A 15,243-nucleotide genomic window follows, 5' to 3' on the forward strand; every position below is an offset into this window, starting at 1 on the left:
GAGCAGTAGTGAATGGTTATTTTTCAGACTGGAGGGAAGTATACAGTGGTGTTCCCAGGAGTCAGTGTTAGGACCACTGCTCTTTTTGATATACATTAATGACCTGGACTTGGATATACAGGCCATAATTTCAAAGTTTGCCGATGATACGAGAGTCAGTAACTTTAGGAGGACATAGACAGACAGATGGCAGATGAAATTTCACATAGAGAAGTATCAAGTCAATTTTGGTAGGAAAATTGAGGAGAGGCAATATGAACTAAATGGTATTATTTTAAAGGAGATTCAGGAACAGGGAGACCTGAGGGTGTTCGTACACAAATCTTTGAAGGTGGCAGGGTACATTGAGAAGGCTGTTAAAAAGGCATATGGAATCCTTGGCTTAATTAATAGAGTACAAAAGCAAGGAAGCTATGCTAAATCTTTATAAAACACCAGTTAGGCCTCAGCTGGAGTATTGTGTTCAATTCTGGGCACCACACTTTAGGAAGGATGTCTAGAACTAGACAGTTCTAGTACTAGAACTAGACGAGACATTTACTCGAATGGTACGAGGGGTGAGGGACTTCAATTAAGTGGAGAGACTGGAGAAGATGGAGTTGTTCTCAGAGCAAAGAAAGTTAAGAGGAGATTTGATAGAGGTGTTCAGAATCACGAATGGTTTTGATAGAGTAAACAGGGAGAAACTGTTTCCAGTTGCAGAAGGGTCAGCAACCAATGGACACAGATTTAAGAGAATTAACAAAAGTACCAGGGGCGACATGAGGAAACATTTTTCTTTACATAGCGAGTTATGAACTGGAATGCACTGCCTGAAAGGGTGGTGGAAGCAGATTCAATAGTAACATTCAAAAGAGAACTGGATCAATACTTGAAGGGAAAACAATTATTGGGCTATGGAGAAAGAGCAGGGGAGTGGGATTAATTGGATGGCACTACCCAAGAGCCGGCACAGGGACGATGGGCCGAATGGCCTCTTTCTGTGCTGTATCATTCTATGATTTAACACAATGAAATACATGGGGATTTCACCCTTTCCATTGTCAGAGGTGGAACAGTTAAATTTTACATCTTATGGAAGGTAAGTGGATTGACAGAAACATGATAACCTGGACTGGTTTCCATCATCAGAGGGAGTTGGAGAGGTATTTTCCAATGTATTATTTCCTTTATTTGTCCTGGATCTTTCTCTGTTTTGCCTCTCTCAGGAGATTACATGACCATGAGTGGGTAGGAAGTGTTTAGTCCTGATGCTCCAGCCATCATGAATGTGGGGCAGGCTTAATGGACCAGCTGGTCTTTTCCTGCCCGTCACTTTCGTATGTTTATTTGCATGTTCTAACTTCAGATTCTCTATTTTGTTGTCCTGCATTCTGCATCTCATGCATTCTGCATATCCAACATTTGATCTTTTTCCATTGTTTCATTGACCCATACATCATATATCTGTTTCTGCTCATCCATCAGTGAATGTCTGCTTTGTGTGCACCAGAATACAATGCTAGAGAAAACCTTCCTGAACAGGCCATGGCACAAATGAGGTGCAGCCCCTTTACAGCATTACTCTAGCAGCAACCTCACAAACCCTGTGAACTTTACTTACTGTCCACTCCCATTTAGTTCCTCTTTTTGCCCAACAGCAATATCCTACTGTCGTTCTTTCCTCGATTAGTCCTATTTTCGGTCATTAAAATAATCTGATTTCAACTTTGCAAATTCCTGCAAAGTTCTTACTCTGTTTTTATTTTTACCAGTTTCTGTTCTTTGGTGAAAATGTGTGTCCATCTCTGGTATTACTTGGCTTGTCTCAAAGACCAAGGAGGTGGTTGGATTCAAATACTGCACAGCCTGCCATTGGGTCTTTCCAGAAACTAATGGTCGCCAATGTTGTCCGCATTATCTTTCCACGTATATCAACTTCTTGTGCCGTGATGCCTATTCTCAGCTTTTGAACAGGACTCCACACTAACATCTGAAACACTGTAAAATGATCCTGGAAGAATGATGGCAATTCTCAGTCCTTCATGCCTAAGTCTAGTTCAAGCGCAGGCACTCTAGGCCATAAAGCGTCTAGAATAGCATTTTGGATCATGCTGGTTTAAAGTACTGGCAGTCAGACTCTAAGTCCGTTCACAGTGGTGAATCCTGCAACTTGCCAGAGCGAGCTTGATCAACACTGATCTAATCTGAGACTAAGATACTCGGGCTAAATTAGTCACTGCAGTGATAAAGGATTTAGCTCAACCTTGGCTTGCACTTTGAGGCTTTAAGCACAGATGTTTTGGGGCCCCTTAAACATCGATCGGTAATTATAATATCTTCATGTGTAATTGCCACAACTTTTTGGACAAATTATTCGGATCTGAAACCTATATTATATAATTTTGAACTCAATAATTGTATATTGCTGTCGCATTAAGACATTATTTAACCGATAATGGACACCTCCCTTGATCTCAATTCACTCACCACCTCGTACGTCCTCAGTGCACTTGAACTCAAATTAGAAACGGTGGTTGAAGTTTTCCAGAACCAATTGTTCAGTACCTGTACCATGACCATACCATAACCCAGGCTGCCTCACACAGCTTCCCAATACCACAGTTATTGGAGTTCACACTTCATGGCCTCTTGGCTGCTTACTTACTGAAGGGGCTGTGCTTCCTGTTGTTGAGTATTCATTGGCTCTCTGTTGGCTAAGTATTCTGTTGGTCAATAGGTAGGATGCGCTCGGCTGCTGTCCAGCTCTCCAGGCTCAGCCAGCCACTCTGACTGATCCATTGCAACTCCTGCCCATCCACTGTTCTACCTGAGGCAATCTCCTGCAATAAACTTTATTAAACACACTTTGTGTGTGAGTCCATTGACTTAACTCACGGCATCTGCCAGTGCCAAACAGCTGCAGCTTCTTATGGATTGAGCTATGAAGAAACTACCATAGCGACCACGATGTCCATTATGGATGTGTATGCAGCACCGGCCTAAAGTTGACCCTGTTCCTCTGTGGGTTTGGTCATGGACTTTGATATCAAGGTTGATCGGCCCATATACTCACAGCTATTGACTCTCTTGGGTGCTGTTGATCACCTGAGACATATATTGCCCTTGAGGAAGAGTCCACAAGATTGGACACTTGTGTAGGATATTTGTAGGTTAACCTACAAACGAGGATGTTGGTTCACCCAGCCTGTTGGACTGAGTTCATCCACTGAGTCAGGGGCAACTTACTTTCAAACGTTAATAATGTGAGATGCACTCTTAGGCCATTGGGACAACCCATCATGAAAACCCGAGAGGTAGGGGTGTGGTCTGTCTATCTTGCTCTGCATGCACTGCGGTTTCTCTTTGACCTATGGGATAAGCTTCGAATGATTCATTTTAAAGAGGAGCTTTTGGTGAAAGTTTTTAAGGGTTTTAAGTGGAAGCTTAAAGGCACATCATACAAGACAATCTGGCAGGAACCCAAATGGATGACAAAGCTTTACAAATCCAATCTAACAACCGAGGTAATATCCTCCTAGCTGGTTGGTACTTCATCTGCTCTGATCCAGCGGTGTCGGTGAGGAAATTTTCCTTTCAAACCTGAAATGGTCAACACACATCATAATTCAGAGGCCCAATACTTAACCGAAGTTGGGCCTTGGGTCCCATCAGGATAATTCTGGCGAGCTGTGGGTGCAGGTCTGTCTTCCTGGACCAATTTATTGCCGGTAGTGATTCTCTGGTAGATCCTGGGGGTGGTGGGGGACATCAGGGTGAATTTAGGCTGACAAGAGACTCACAGAGCCATGAGGAATACTCTCAATTCCCCTGTTATCCACATCAAGATAAGTTTAAAAAGAAAAACACTTAACTTGTTCCCTTCATCTCAATGTTCATCTACGAGATCCTATTGGAGGGAGCAACCATGATCCAGGTGTAAATCCCTCCTGGCCAAAGGAGAGCAAGTTCTCAAAACTGCTGCAGATGTGCACCAACTGGCCGTAAATGTCCTCAATAGACAGAATCTGTTGTTGGACCAGAAAGGTCAAATGTGTCCAACTGCCCTTAGAATCTCCATTTAATTAGCTTAGCTCTTGAGAGCAATGCCTTCTTAACACTTTTTGGTAATGAATACACTGAGAACATGCAGACAAACCTTCATCCTCAAACAGACAAGCTTCATGTTTTGGTGGCAGATTGAGATATTTCAGCTGGTCTTTATTAGTAACCCTCGCTTTTTCGAGGTCTGTCACTTAATTTGTTAAAGTGCAATTGCTGCCGGATGGAAAATTATTATTGCCTCGAGGACAAACATTTAATGGTTTCCAGGCTTGTCAGAGATGCCTAGAAGTTTTCACTTGTATAATTGTCACTCTTATTTCCAAATGCCAAACAAGTTTCCTGGGGCCTCCCAGAGATAGATTGTTGGTCACTTTTTCAAGGAAAGAGGCTGGCAAAGTCTTGCACCTGGTGAATAGAGTGCCTTTTTGGGCGCTGGCACTGTTGGTGCAGTCCTGAGCTTCGAGGATTTCCTCCAGAAATTGCTTTATCGGTCTCCAGAAACTATGGTGCCAAAGTTTGACTGGTCTACCACTATCATGCTCTTCCTGTCTGGAAAGGAAATATTAATTGACGTTTGTACAGCTTGGCTTTCTGCACAGGCATCACCATGAATGTTCCCCAGTGGAAGCATTTGTTTCACTCAGTAACAAAGCTGAGGTAAACCCATCACCATGCAGCAGGTGCTAAAATTCTTGGTGTTATCCCACAGCTGACCATTAACCTCCAGGCAAGACAAAGATCAAATCGGCGTTTACTATCAGCATTTCTGGTCTGTGCTGTGTTTTTTTTGGCAGCTCCCTAATTGGGAAGACATTCAGCTGCGGTAAACGACAGCGTGAATTTACAAATTGTTATTTTCTTGATCTGTGTGCTGCGGCTGATGCACACGTTGGTGTTTCTGTGTGCAGGCTGGCCTGAGAATGACTTTGTAGTTATTCAAACCTGTTGTTGTACCAATTAGGTATAATTCAACTGCAGGACGAGGATGACTAAATAAGGAACAGAGTTAGATTCCCAATATTGAGTATCGGCTTCCTCATTCTTTGAACGTAATTCATCCTCCACCTGCAAAGCTCCTTCCCACTTAGCACTTTGTGTCTCATTATTATGTGTGTAATTACCATCAGTGTATTCACTTAGTGCCTGCTACTTCTATCAGAAGAGCTAAGGAGGGAACTCGCGGTGAGGCCGTACAATCAGTGCTCGCCAGTGAGATTATTGTGGCTTTTGGACTGCTGCAAGTGAGAAGTCAAAAAGGTACAAAAAAAAGCCAAATACTGCAGATGCTGGAGATCGCAACAGAAAGCAGAAGATGCCGGAAATACTCGGCAGGTTAAGGCAGCATCTGTGGAGAGAAGGAATTAGGGTTAACGTTTCAGGCCGATGACTTTGAGTTATTTGCATGTGGATGACGGGCCACATTCAAGGAATGAGGAAAACCCATCTGTAAGGCAGATTATTTAACATCACTCACAGATAGATGAGTCGGACATTTCCACCGTCTCTTCATCCTCAACACAACTAATCCCATTAAGAAATGAGACGCGCCATTATTTCGACTGAGGAGCACGTCAGTGGAGTAGAAAAACTACAGCAGGTCTCAAAGGTTCAGTGTTAGCATGAAAGCAGAAGACAATGAAGGGTTGAAGATTGATGGACAAGCATCCTAACCTTAGCTAACTAAGCTGCTTTTGTTTCCAGTTTGCTAAAAGCTGGAAAATAATGTCCCCAGGACTGATTGCTGAGCAGAAATCTTTTAGCCTTTCTCCAAAATCATGTGTTCAGTGTTTCTTTCATTCCAAAGCTACGTGTTCACCTGTTTAGTCCAGGCACTCGTATATATGAATTATTGGGCTGATTATTATAGAAAGATTAATGGGTAGCTAGCAGAGAGTGATTACAACGCAGTAATGTAATCAGGAAGTTCAGATATTGTCATAAACCAAAGCTCAAGCGATTTTTTAATTGTTGTCTGAACCTCAGGATTCCTGCCTTGTGATTACTCCAGGGTCCTGGTTATTTTCTTGCATGGCACACTGTAAATTTTATAGAGCAGCTATTTTTTTTTTCTCTCTGTGATGTCCATTTCTTTGCAACTGTGACCGTCAGTAAAGCTGCAGACTGCTGCTAAACTGTGTCATTGATCAAATACCAAAGCAATGGTTAACAAGTGTAACATTATAGCTACTAATTTGTCGAACAATAACTTACAGTTGATTACTGGGAAATTCTGTGACTAATATCCAAGATATAATGAGCACTGGGTTTGAAGTCTAAAGTAAAGAATATCCCTTTTCCAATCGTTTGTTTAGTGATGTGAAAAATTTCCTCCTCTCAATTTGGCTTTCCAAAATTTTGCTCGACGGTTATGGTTATGAACACACACAGCGGCTGCAATTTTGTGAAGAAATGTAACATGTAAGGTTCTGCAGTCCTGATAATGAGGGTGAATCATGTTTAAGATCATGCATCAGCCAGAAAATGCCAGCCATTTTAATCTTTGCTGCTTGTCATTTTGATAAGTTCAAAGTAAACCATTCGGTGATCTCTTATATACACATATCTCTATATCTCTCCCGGTAGCAGCACTGTTAATAATCAGAATTAAAAAAGCAATTAGCCTTTTAAATAAAAAGAAAATTCCGATTAAATGTTTGCAAAAATTGTAAGAATAGGCAGTGGCCTTCCTGATTACTAGAGATTTCAGCCGAAACTTCCAGCTGGATGAGGTTGGAAACCATTGAAACTCTGCAGCTTGGCGTCAGTAATGAACAGGCAAACTAATGGATTAACAGCAGCTACAGTGAAGATAAAGAAACTGGAAATGGTGACAACCTGAAATGCTGGCAGTAGACAGAAGGTCCACCAGCATCTTATTGAAACATATAAGATAATGAGGGGGCTCGACAAGGTGGATGCAGGGAGGATTTTTCCACAGAAGGGAAACTAAAACTCGAGGACATCGTCTCAGAATCAGGGGCCGCCCATTTGAAACTGAGATGAGGAGGAATTTCTTCTCCAACGGTTGTAAATCTGTGGAATTCTCTGCCTAGAGAGCTGTAGAGGCTTGGTCATTAAATATATTTAAGGCAGAGATGGACAGATTTTTAAGGGAGTAAAGGGTTTTGGGGAGTGGGCAGGGAAGTGGAGCTGAGTCCAGGATTAGATCAGCCATGATCTTATTAAATGGGGGAGAAGGCTCGAGGGGTCAAATGGCCTACTCCTGCTCTTATTTCTTATGTTCTTATCTGCAAAGAGAAAAGACAAGTTAACATTTTTGATGCAGACATCGGGTTTATACCTAAAAGGTGAACCTTTCCCTTTACTGGTGCTGACAGACCATGCGGTGTGTTTCCAGAATTTGCAGATTTTATGTTCAATAACTGGAGTGGTGCTTCTTCCTTTTAGTCTTCAGTCAGTAGACTCAGTTCCTCTATGGAGTGCTCCGTTATCCATGTTGAGGTAGTTAATGCTCTCCATAAGAGAGGCTAATTCGTGCTTGAGTGCAACACACCAATCCCGCCCAAACACTTGCTGGTATTTTACTTAACTTGAATGAGGCAGAATAGAGCTTCTACTCCGATTTAGTGGCCATGTCGAGCGTGACTCCCTGGAGGAAGAAACGACATGACCAATTGACTGTCGGAGTTATGTTTTTATCAATGAAAGCAACCAAAAGACAGCTTTGCCCTAAAATGTCGCTCTTGTAAGCGGTAGGATGTCATTCAAAAATTGAGAGGGTAGAGATATCTGTGTGAACAGGGGTTGGGAATGGAGAGCGATGGGTAATTGGAATGAATGGGTATTCACAAACCATAAGAAATAAGAATTGGGAGCAGTAGGTGAGACGGCCCCTCGAGCCTGCTCTGCCATTCTGTAAGATCATGGCTGATCTTCAACCTCCGCTCCACTTTCCCGCCCGATCCCCATATCCCTTGGAGTCCAAAGATCTGTCTCTCAGCCTTGAATATATTCATCGACTGAGCACCCACAGCCCTCTGAGGTCGAGAATTCCAAAGGTTCACGGCCTTCTGAGTGAAGAAATGTTTCCTCATCTCAGTCCTAAATGGCCGACCCCCATATTCTAAGACTGTGACCTCTGGTTCTAGACTCTCCAGCAGTTCTGTGCACAGTAAAATTGATGGATGCTGGATAGCTTGAAACTGAAAGTCGAGCGGTTTCTCGAACGGGTCACCGATCCGCAACAGCAGTTTTACCCCTGGGCAGTAAGTTGAAAATCTCCCCCGTAAGAGGTGCTTTTTTACAATGGTACGGAGCAATTTCATAATCAAGAGCAAGAATTTGCTTCAAATCGTTGATTTCCAGAAGTCAGACTCAGATTTGGCTCACAGTGATTTGCCTGAACTAAATGGGCATGGAACGACAGTTGTCATGAAAGCTGCTGTTGTGACATTGTGCTTATTTCTTTCAAAATGTAAGGTTTCCAAATAATAGAAAAGGTTTGCCTCACTGCCCTGGCTGCTAAAACAGGTACTGAAGGAAGTCTGCACTCGCTGAGTAATGATCGTCACTTTGAGATAATAAAACAATGAGAATACATCGATGTTTTTCCAGCTCACAGAGTAAAGAATTGCGTCAGTCAAGTATATTGATACTCTACTATCATGGACTGTAGTCACTCAGTCAGGAGGAAGAACTGACAAGGTAGCTGATTCTGGTAGATTGTGATGACAAATGGTCACTCTTTTTTAGTTCTTCTGTCATAATCATGGTATTGAGGAGGATGTTATGAAAGATCAGTTCATTTTTCAAGTGCAAAATCCAATTTCCCTACCTCAGATATATTGATTTTATTGATCTTTGTTCATACAGTAACGCAATTAGGGCTGAAGAGATTAAATTTTCAGGTCATTGACCCTAAAAGTGTAAACTTTTATCGAGTCAAATTGTTAAATTAGATCTCATCATCTAAAGCACATTAAAGTGAATTAGAGGACCAGGTTCTGTTATTTCTCATCTCTTAGGCCAAAGGATGATTTCTTTTTTTCTTCCAGCGGACTGTTTCGACCCGACCTGTTCGAACCATGGAGTCTGTATCCACGGGGAATGCCACTGCACTCCGGGATGGGGCGGTGCAAAGTGTGAGAATTCGAAAACCATGTGCCCCGATCAGTGCTCTGGCCATGGGACCTACCTTCAGGAGAGTGGTTCCTGCACTTGTGATCCAAATTGGACAGGCACAGACTGCTCAGTGGGTTAGTAGACAGAGGATACCTTGCAAATCATCCCCTAAGTGGTGAAATGTTGAGAGCCTTATTCCCCAAGGGTCAAATGCCGCAGTAACAGCAGCATACTTACTGAGTTACACGATAATCTGGTGATGTCTATCATCAATGGATAGTTACCTCAGAAAATCTAGCTTTAATTTTAACGGTCTGAGCTGATGAGGAAATTCTGCCTTTTGCTAGGCAATGCAGGGGAGAATCTTTTTAATAGAAACAGCAGCCTGTAAACAGTACAATTGATATTCTTTCAAAGTGTGGGGCTCACGATAAAGACCTTTGGATTTTTTCAACTGTGTAATTTTTTGTTGTGATAATAATAACACACCTTTTGGAAAATGGTCACACAGCCTTCCAAAATCCTGTGGCTTCGTGGGTAAATTCACCACCTGATGTGCGACTGAATCACGCAGACGACACAGCTCTCTTCTGTTAAGCCTACAGATCTTAGCTGGGACAATTGGCCTCGTGTCTCTGGGTTAGTGAGAGAGAGAAATTATTCAGCTTGGTTTCCTGTTCCTAATCACTGTCCAGCCTTGCTGAAATGGATGTGAGAGAGACGGGATGAGGACAAAAGCAATGTTCCCATTAATTTTTTTTTGGGGGGTGCGCTGCCCCTTTAAGGGGCTACACCGCCCATTCAAAATACCGCTGATGCACGGTTTTTACTATTGGAAAGTTGGCTGCGTGGGATGTCCAGAGAGGCGGGCGGACAGGTTTGCAGCTTAAAGGGAATTTTGGAAAGGACTGACCTCAGGTGCAATACCCTCTGTGGTTGAACATTCTCCTGTTACTCGGGGTCAAGGTCCGTACTTTACAAATGACTATTTGCCATGATACTGAAGAATAGCTCCTGCCCATGGAACTGTACACCAGCATGATTCTTTGGGCGGAGGGGGGAGTCTTTATTGTGAAAACAACACTGGTTCTTTTCTCCTTATTAACATTAATCCTCTATTCTGGCAACTTCTTGTATGTAGAGATTTCTGGCTTGCAAACTAGGTGTCCCTGACAATGTCACCTTAAGTTACTTCGGAGCCACTGTTTTCAAGTCTCCTCATGCCGCTGAATCTATCAAAATGCCATTACAGGAAAAAAAATCTTGAGTCTAACCCCAATTCTGTGTTATTTCAAAGCAGCTTTCTCTCATTCAATTTCAGTAGATGCCGGTAAACTAAGAGGCGACTGGAATATTTATTTTTACCAGCAATTCCTTTTTGTTCAACATGCTTCATAAAGTTTCCATTTAGATGCATTCTTCAAAGGTGCTGTGTCATGTTAATTGTCAGCCATGGCTCAGTGAGTAGCATTCTTGCCTCCGAGTCAGAAGGTTGTGGGTTCAAGCCCCACTCCAGAGACTTCAGCACATAGGCTGATAGTGCAGCACTCCCTCAGCACTGCATCATTGCAGTATCGGGGGTGTACAGTCTTTTGAAAGGAACGTCAAACCAAGCCCCCGTCTGCCCATGGCCCTATTTCGAAGAAGAGAAGGGGAATTCTCCCCAATGTCCTGGACCAACATTCATCCCTCAACCATCATCATTAAAACAGTTTATCTGGTCATTATCACATTGCTGTTTGTGGAGCCTTGCTGTGTGCAAATTGGCTGCCACGTTTCCTACATTACAACAGTGACTGCACTTCAAAAGTACTTCATTGGCTGTAAAGCGCTTTGGGATGTCCTGATGTCGCCTTTCCTTCATTTCTGCGCCTGCATTTCACCATAACATACTCAACACGTTCCCACGTACCACAATGTAGATATGACATTTTCTAGAGAAAGACATCCAGTAAAATTCCTCACAGCCATTTGCAAGATAAAACGGAATAACCCTGCCTCCCTCGAAGCTGTTTGCTAATCGTACTGGAAGGAATCTGCTTTCAGGTCATGCTTGCTGCTGGAATCTTTACTAGTCAGTAGAAGCAACAGAAAAAAAAAACAGCTGCTTTGAAATGCGCTGAATTTTAAAATAATATGCTTTAAAAATTTATCTCCACTGTCAGATATGAACCTTTTTAAAAAAAAACACACAGACACAAAAAAAAATGGTGAAGGGAAACCAGTACAACAAAAGCCAATTACTGGGCGCAAGAAAGTTTAGTTGATCCCAACACACTTAATTAATGGAAGAAATATCAATTAATCATCATGGTGCTCATGCAGGTGTCTACATGATGAGGCTTCAGCTGTGAGGAAATTAAGTGGGGGTTTGAATGAAAGGCAAAAAGTAAACATGTAAAATAAGTGATCCTCAGTTATAATATAAAATATGAAACTTTCACATCCCTTTGTGCAGTGGAATTTTGGAAGAACCTCTGAGCAACATGGATTGTGATTGGTGATTTCTATGGTTGCCATGGTATTCTTCATGCTGGTTCCTGCTCACATCTTGGGGTCAAGTTTCGGCCGGCCGCTAGAACGGTGCACATCGGAGAGGCCCGCCTAATTTATAGAAGAAAAATTGCGCCGAATACTTACCTCGCGATTCTCCGATAGCTGTAGGCCCATTTCCACCTGGGCGCTGTGCAGCAGGAGCTGCTGGGGGTGGAGCTACAGCCCTGCGCCAAAAACAGTGCCGGCAGCTGGGCGCGTACGCAGTGGCTGCCGGCGTCCTGTCTCCAGGGCGACGACGCTATCCCAGGCCGAAGGGACGTCATCCCTATCCCCTGTCGAGTGGTCTGCGCATCCTAGCTCGGCGGTGGGGCCCGCCCGCCCGGCCTCTCGCTGGGGGCAGGCCCTGCCCGAAGTCCTTGACGGGGCCCGGCTTCTTTTTCGTCGTCTTCTCTCTCCCTCCTCCATCTTCCTCTCTCCTCCCTTCCCACCCCCTCCCCCCATCTTCTCTTCTTCCCCCCCCCATCTTCTTCTCTTCTCTTCTCCCCCCCATTTTCTCTTCTCTTCTCCCCCCCCCCCCATTTTCTCTTCTCTTCTCCTCCCCATCATCTTCTCTTCTCTTCTTCCCCCCCCCCCATCTTCTTCTCTTCTCTTCTCCCCCCGATCTTCTCTTCTCTTCTCCCCCCCCCATCATCTTCTCTTCTCTTCTCCCCCCCCATCTTCTTCTCTTCTCCCCCCCCATCTTCTTCTCTTCTCTTCTCCCCCCCACCTTCTTCTCTTCTCTTCTCCCCCCCATCTTCTCTTCTCTTCTCCCCCCCATCATCTTCTCTTCTCTTCTTTCCCCCCCCCATCTTCTTCTCTTCTCCCCCCCCATCTTCTTCTCTTCTCTTCTCACCCCCCATCTTCTTCTCTTCTCCTCTCCCCCCCATCATCTTCTCTTTTCTTCTTCCCCCCCCCCATCTTCTTCTCTTCTCCCCCCCCCATCTTCTTCTCTTCTCTTCTCACCCCCCATCTTCTTCTCTTCTCTTCTCCCCCCCCATCTTCTTCTCTTCTCCTCTCCCCCCCATCTTCTTCTCTTCTTTCCCCCCCCCGCCATCATCTTTCCCTCTCCCCTCCCCCCCATCTTCTCTTCTCTTCTTCCCCCCCCCCATCTTCTCTTCTTCCCCCTCCATCTTCTTCTCTTCTCCTCCCCCATCTTCTTCTTTTCTCCCCCCCATCTTCTCTTCTCTTCTCCCCCCCCCATCTTCTTCTCTTCTCCCCCCATCTTCTTCTCTTCTCCCCCCATCTTCTTCTCTTCTCCCCCCATCTTCTTCTCTTCTCCCCCCATCTTCTTCTCTTCTCCCCCCATCTTCTTCTCTTCTCCCCCCATCTTCTTCTCTTCTCCCCCCATCTTCTTCTCTTCTCCCCCCATCTTCTTCTCTTCTCCCCCCATCTTCTTCTCTTCTCCCCCCATCTTCTTCTCTTCTCCCCCCATCTTCTTCTCTTCTCCCCCCATCTTCTTCTCTTCTCCCCCCATCTTCTTCTCTTCTCCCCCCATCTTCTTCTCTTCTCCCCCCATCTTCTTCTCTTCTCCCCCCATCTTCTTCTCTTCTCCCCCCATCTTCTTCTCTTCTCCCCCCATCTTCTTCTCTTCTCCCCCCATCTTCTTCTCTTCTCCCCCCATCTTCTTCTCTTCTCCCCCCATCTTCTTCTCTTCTGCCCCCATCTTCTTCTCTTCTGCCCCCATCTTCTTCTCTTCTCCCCCCATCTTCTTCTCTTCTCCCCCCATCTTCTTCTCTTTTCCCCCCATCTTCTTCTCTTCTCCCCCCATCTTCTTCTCTTCTCTTCCCCCCATCATCATCTCTTCTCTTCCCCCCCCATCTTCTTCACTTCTCACCCCCCCCCCATCTTCTTCTCTTCTTCCCCCCCCCCCCCTCATCATCATCTCCTCCTGCCCCCCTCTTCTCCCTGGTGCTGCAGTAGGTGAGTAGAAATAATTTTTTATTTATTGACTGATTTTTAATTGTTCTTTAATTTTTAATTTTTTAATTTATTTGGATTGATTTATTTATCACTTATTATGGATGATGGCTCTTTATTTGTAAAAGTGAAGTGTTTAATGTTTGTAAAACCCCCCCCCCCCCCCATCTCTTGTTCCCTACGCCTGATTTCCAAGTGTTGGCAAGGTTTTTCTGAGTGTACAAAAATCTACACTTATTCCATTCTAAGTTAGTTTGGAGTAAGTTTTCGCTGCCTAAGCTTGCAAAACAGGTGGAAGTGGCCAGACACGCCCCCTTTTGAAAAAAAAAATCTGTTCTATAATGAAACTGTTCTAACTCACTAGAACTGGAGCAAACTAAAGGCCGAGAATTGCAATTTCTAAGATGCTCCATTCTAAACTAGTTGCTCCAAAAAAATAGGAGCAACTCAGGCCGAAACTTGACCCCAATGTTTCTCTTTGTATCGAATTGGTTGTTGCTTAATTCCAGGTTTTAACTGTCCAATTTACAGAGTTTCCTGTGTGCACTGATAGTAAATAGAAGTTTAGGAGTTGGTAAATTAGGTGACATAATTAAGTGGTTCTCAAACTGAGGTCTGCAGACCCCTGGGTGTCAGTAGAGACTTTCTAGGGGGTCTACAAGCAGAGGTCATTTCAAGCCTGTTTCAGTACTTGCAAATAATTCTCAACTGCTGGGCCTGCTCCTCACAGAGATCCCACAGCTCTCGCTCAATTGCAACGAACACTCCCCTGCCAGTCGAGCCAATTCCTCTCCATGGCGCCGCGACCCTGCACCATCCTCCCGACACATGATCAGAGCGCTTGCAGGGCCCTTCAAACTGGTGTTCACCCAAATCACGTACCATCCCACGGCGCAGTTGTTACAGAACATGCCAGTGGGACAGGATGGTGGTGAGTCGCGCTTCCAGCAGCATCCCAGCAGGTGCAGGGGTGCTCGTGCACTCACTCTTCTTGACCAGCATGCTGACGGCTTTAAAAATTGTCCAACACTAAGTGGCTAATAGTGGCCATCTATTGTTGCGGAGTACGCAGAATTGGTGTGAGAAGCAGGAACACCCATCTCACTGATATCTGTACGTAAATATCCATTTTCTTAAAAGCATTATTAAAACACACTGTACATGCACCTCTTTCCTATTATGAAGAAAGTCTTGGATTTATATAGCGCCTGTCACGACCACCGGACGTCTCAAAGCGCTTTCCAGCCAATGAAGTACTTTTGGAGTGTGGTCACTGTTGTAATATAGGAATTGAGTATATATGATTGAGTATTAGATAGTATAATTTAGATGAGGGTGCATGATTATTAATCCTATTGAAAAGGGATCCTTCAACCAAAAAAGTCTGAGAACCGCTGACATAATTTAATGTCAGGTAAGATTCTGAATTAAATACATCAGCCAAAAGCAAACCTACTCTGAAAGGTAAATTTGTGCTGAGTTGGTTACTGAGTTCCCATCACATGATTTGCTTAAATGTCAACTAAGTTTGTTGGCTTTCTTTTCCCAGCTTTATCTAATGAGCTGAATGGGGTGAAGTGTGTCATGAGGTATGGATCAATTTAAAGAGTAACTTAACATTGATTTATAAATGAGACATTGGATGGAGAAAACAAAAGGACAGGG

General features: G+C 44.0%; 1 protein-coding gene across 7 annotated transcripts in view; it reads left to right on the plus strand.

Annotated features, from left to right (window-relative positions):
* LOC139262996 (teneurin-3-like) overlaps nucleotides 1–15,243 on the plus strand; it is a 924,456-nt gene that overhangs the window by 761,688 nt on the left and 147,525 nt on the right. For all 7 annotated transcript variants that reach the window (XM_070878430.1, XM_070878437.1, XM_070878446.1 and 4 more), the window contains one exon: nucleotides 9,060–9,260. In XM_070878430.1, the coding sequence (XP_070734531.1) occupies nucleotides 9,060–9,260 (201 nt within the window). The remainder of the gene's footprint in view (nucleotides 1–9,059; nucleotides 9,261–15,243) is intronic.

The sequence above is a fragment of the Pristiophorus japonicus genome, chromosome 1, assembly GCF_044704955.1.
Source record: "Pristiophorus japonicus isolate sPriJap1 chromosome 1, sPriJap1.hap1, whole genome shotgun sequence".
NCBI classification, from domain to species: Eukaryota; Metazoa; Chordata; class Chondrichthyes; family Pristiophoridae; genus Pristiophorus; species Pristiophorus japonicus.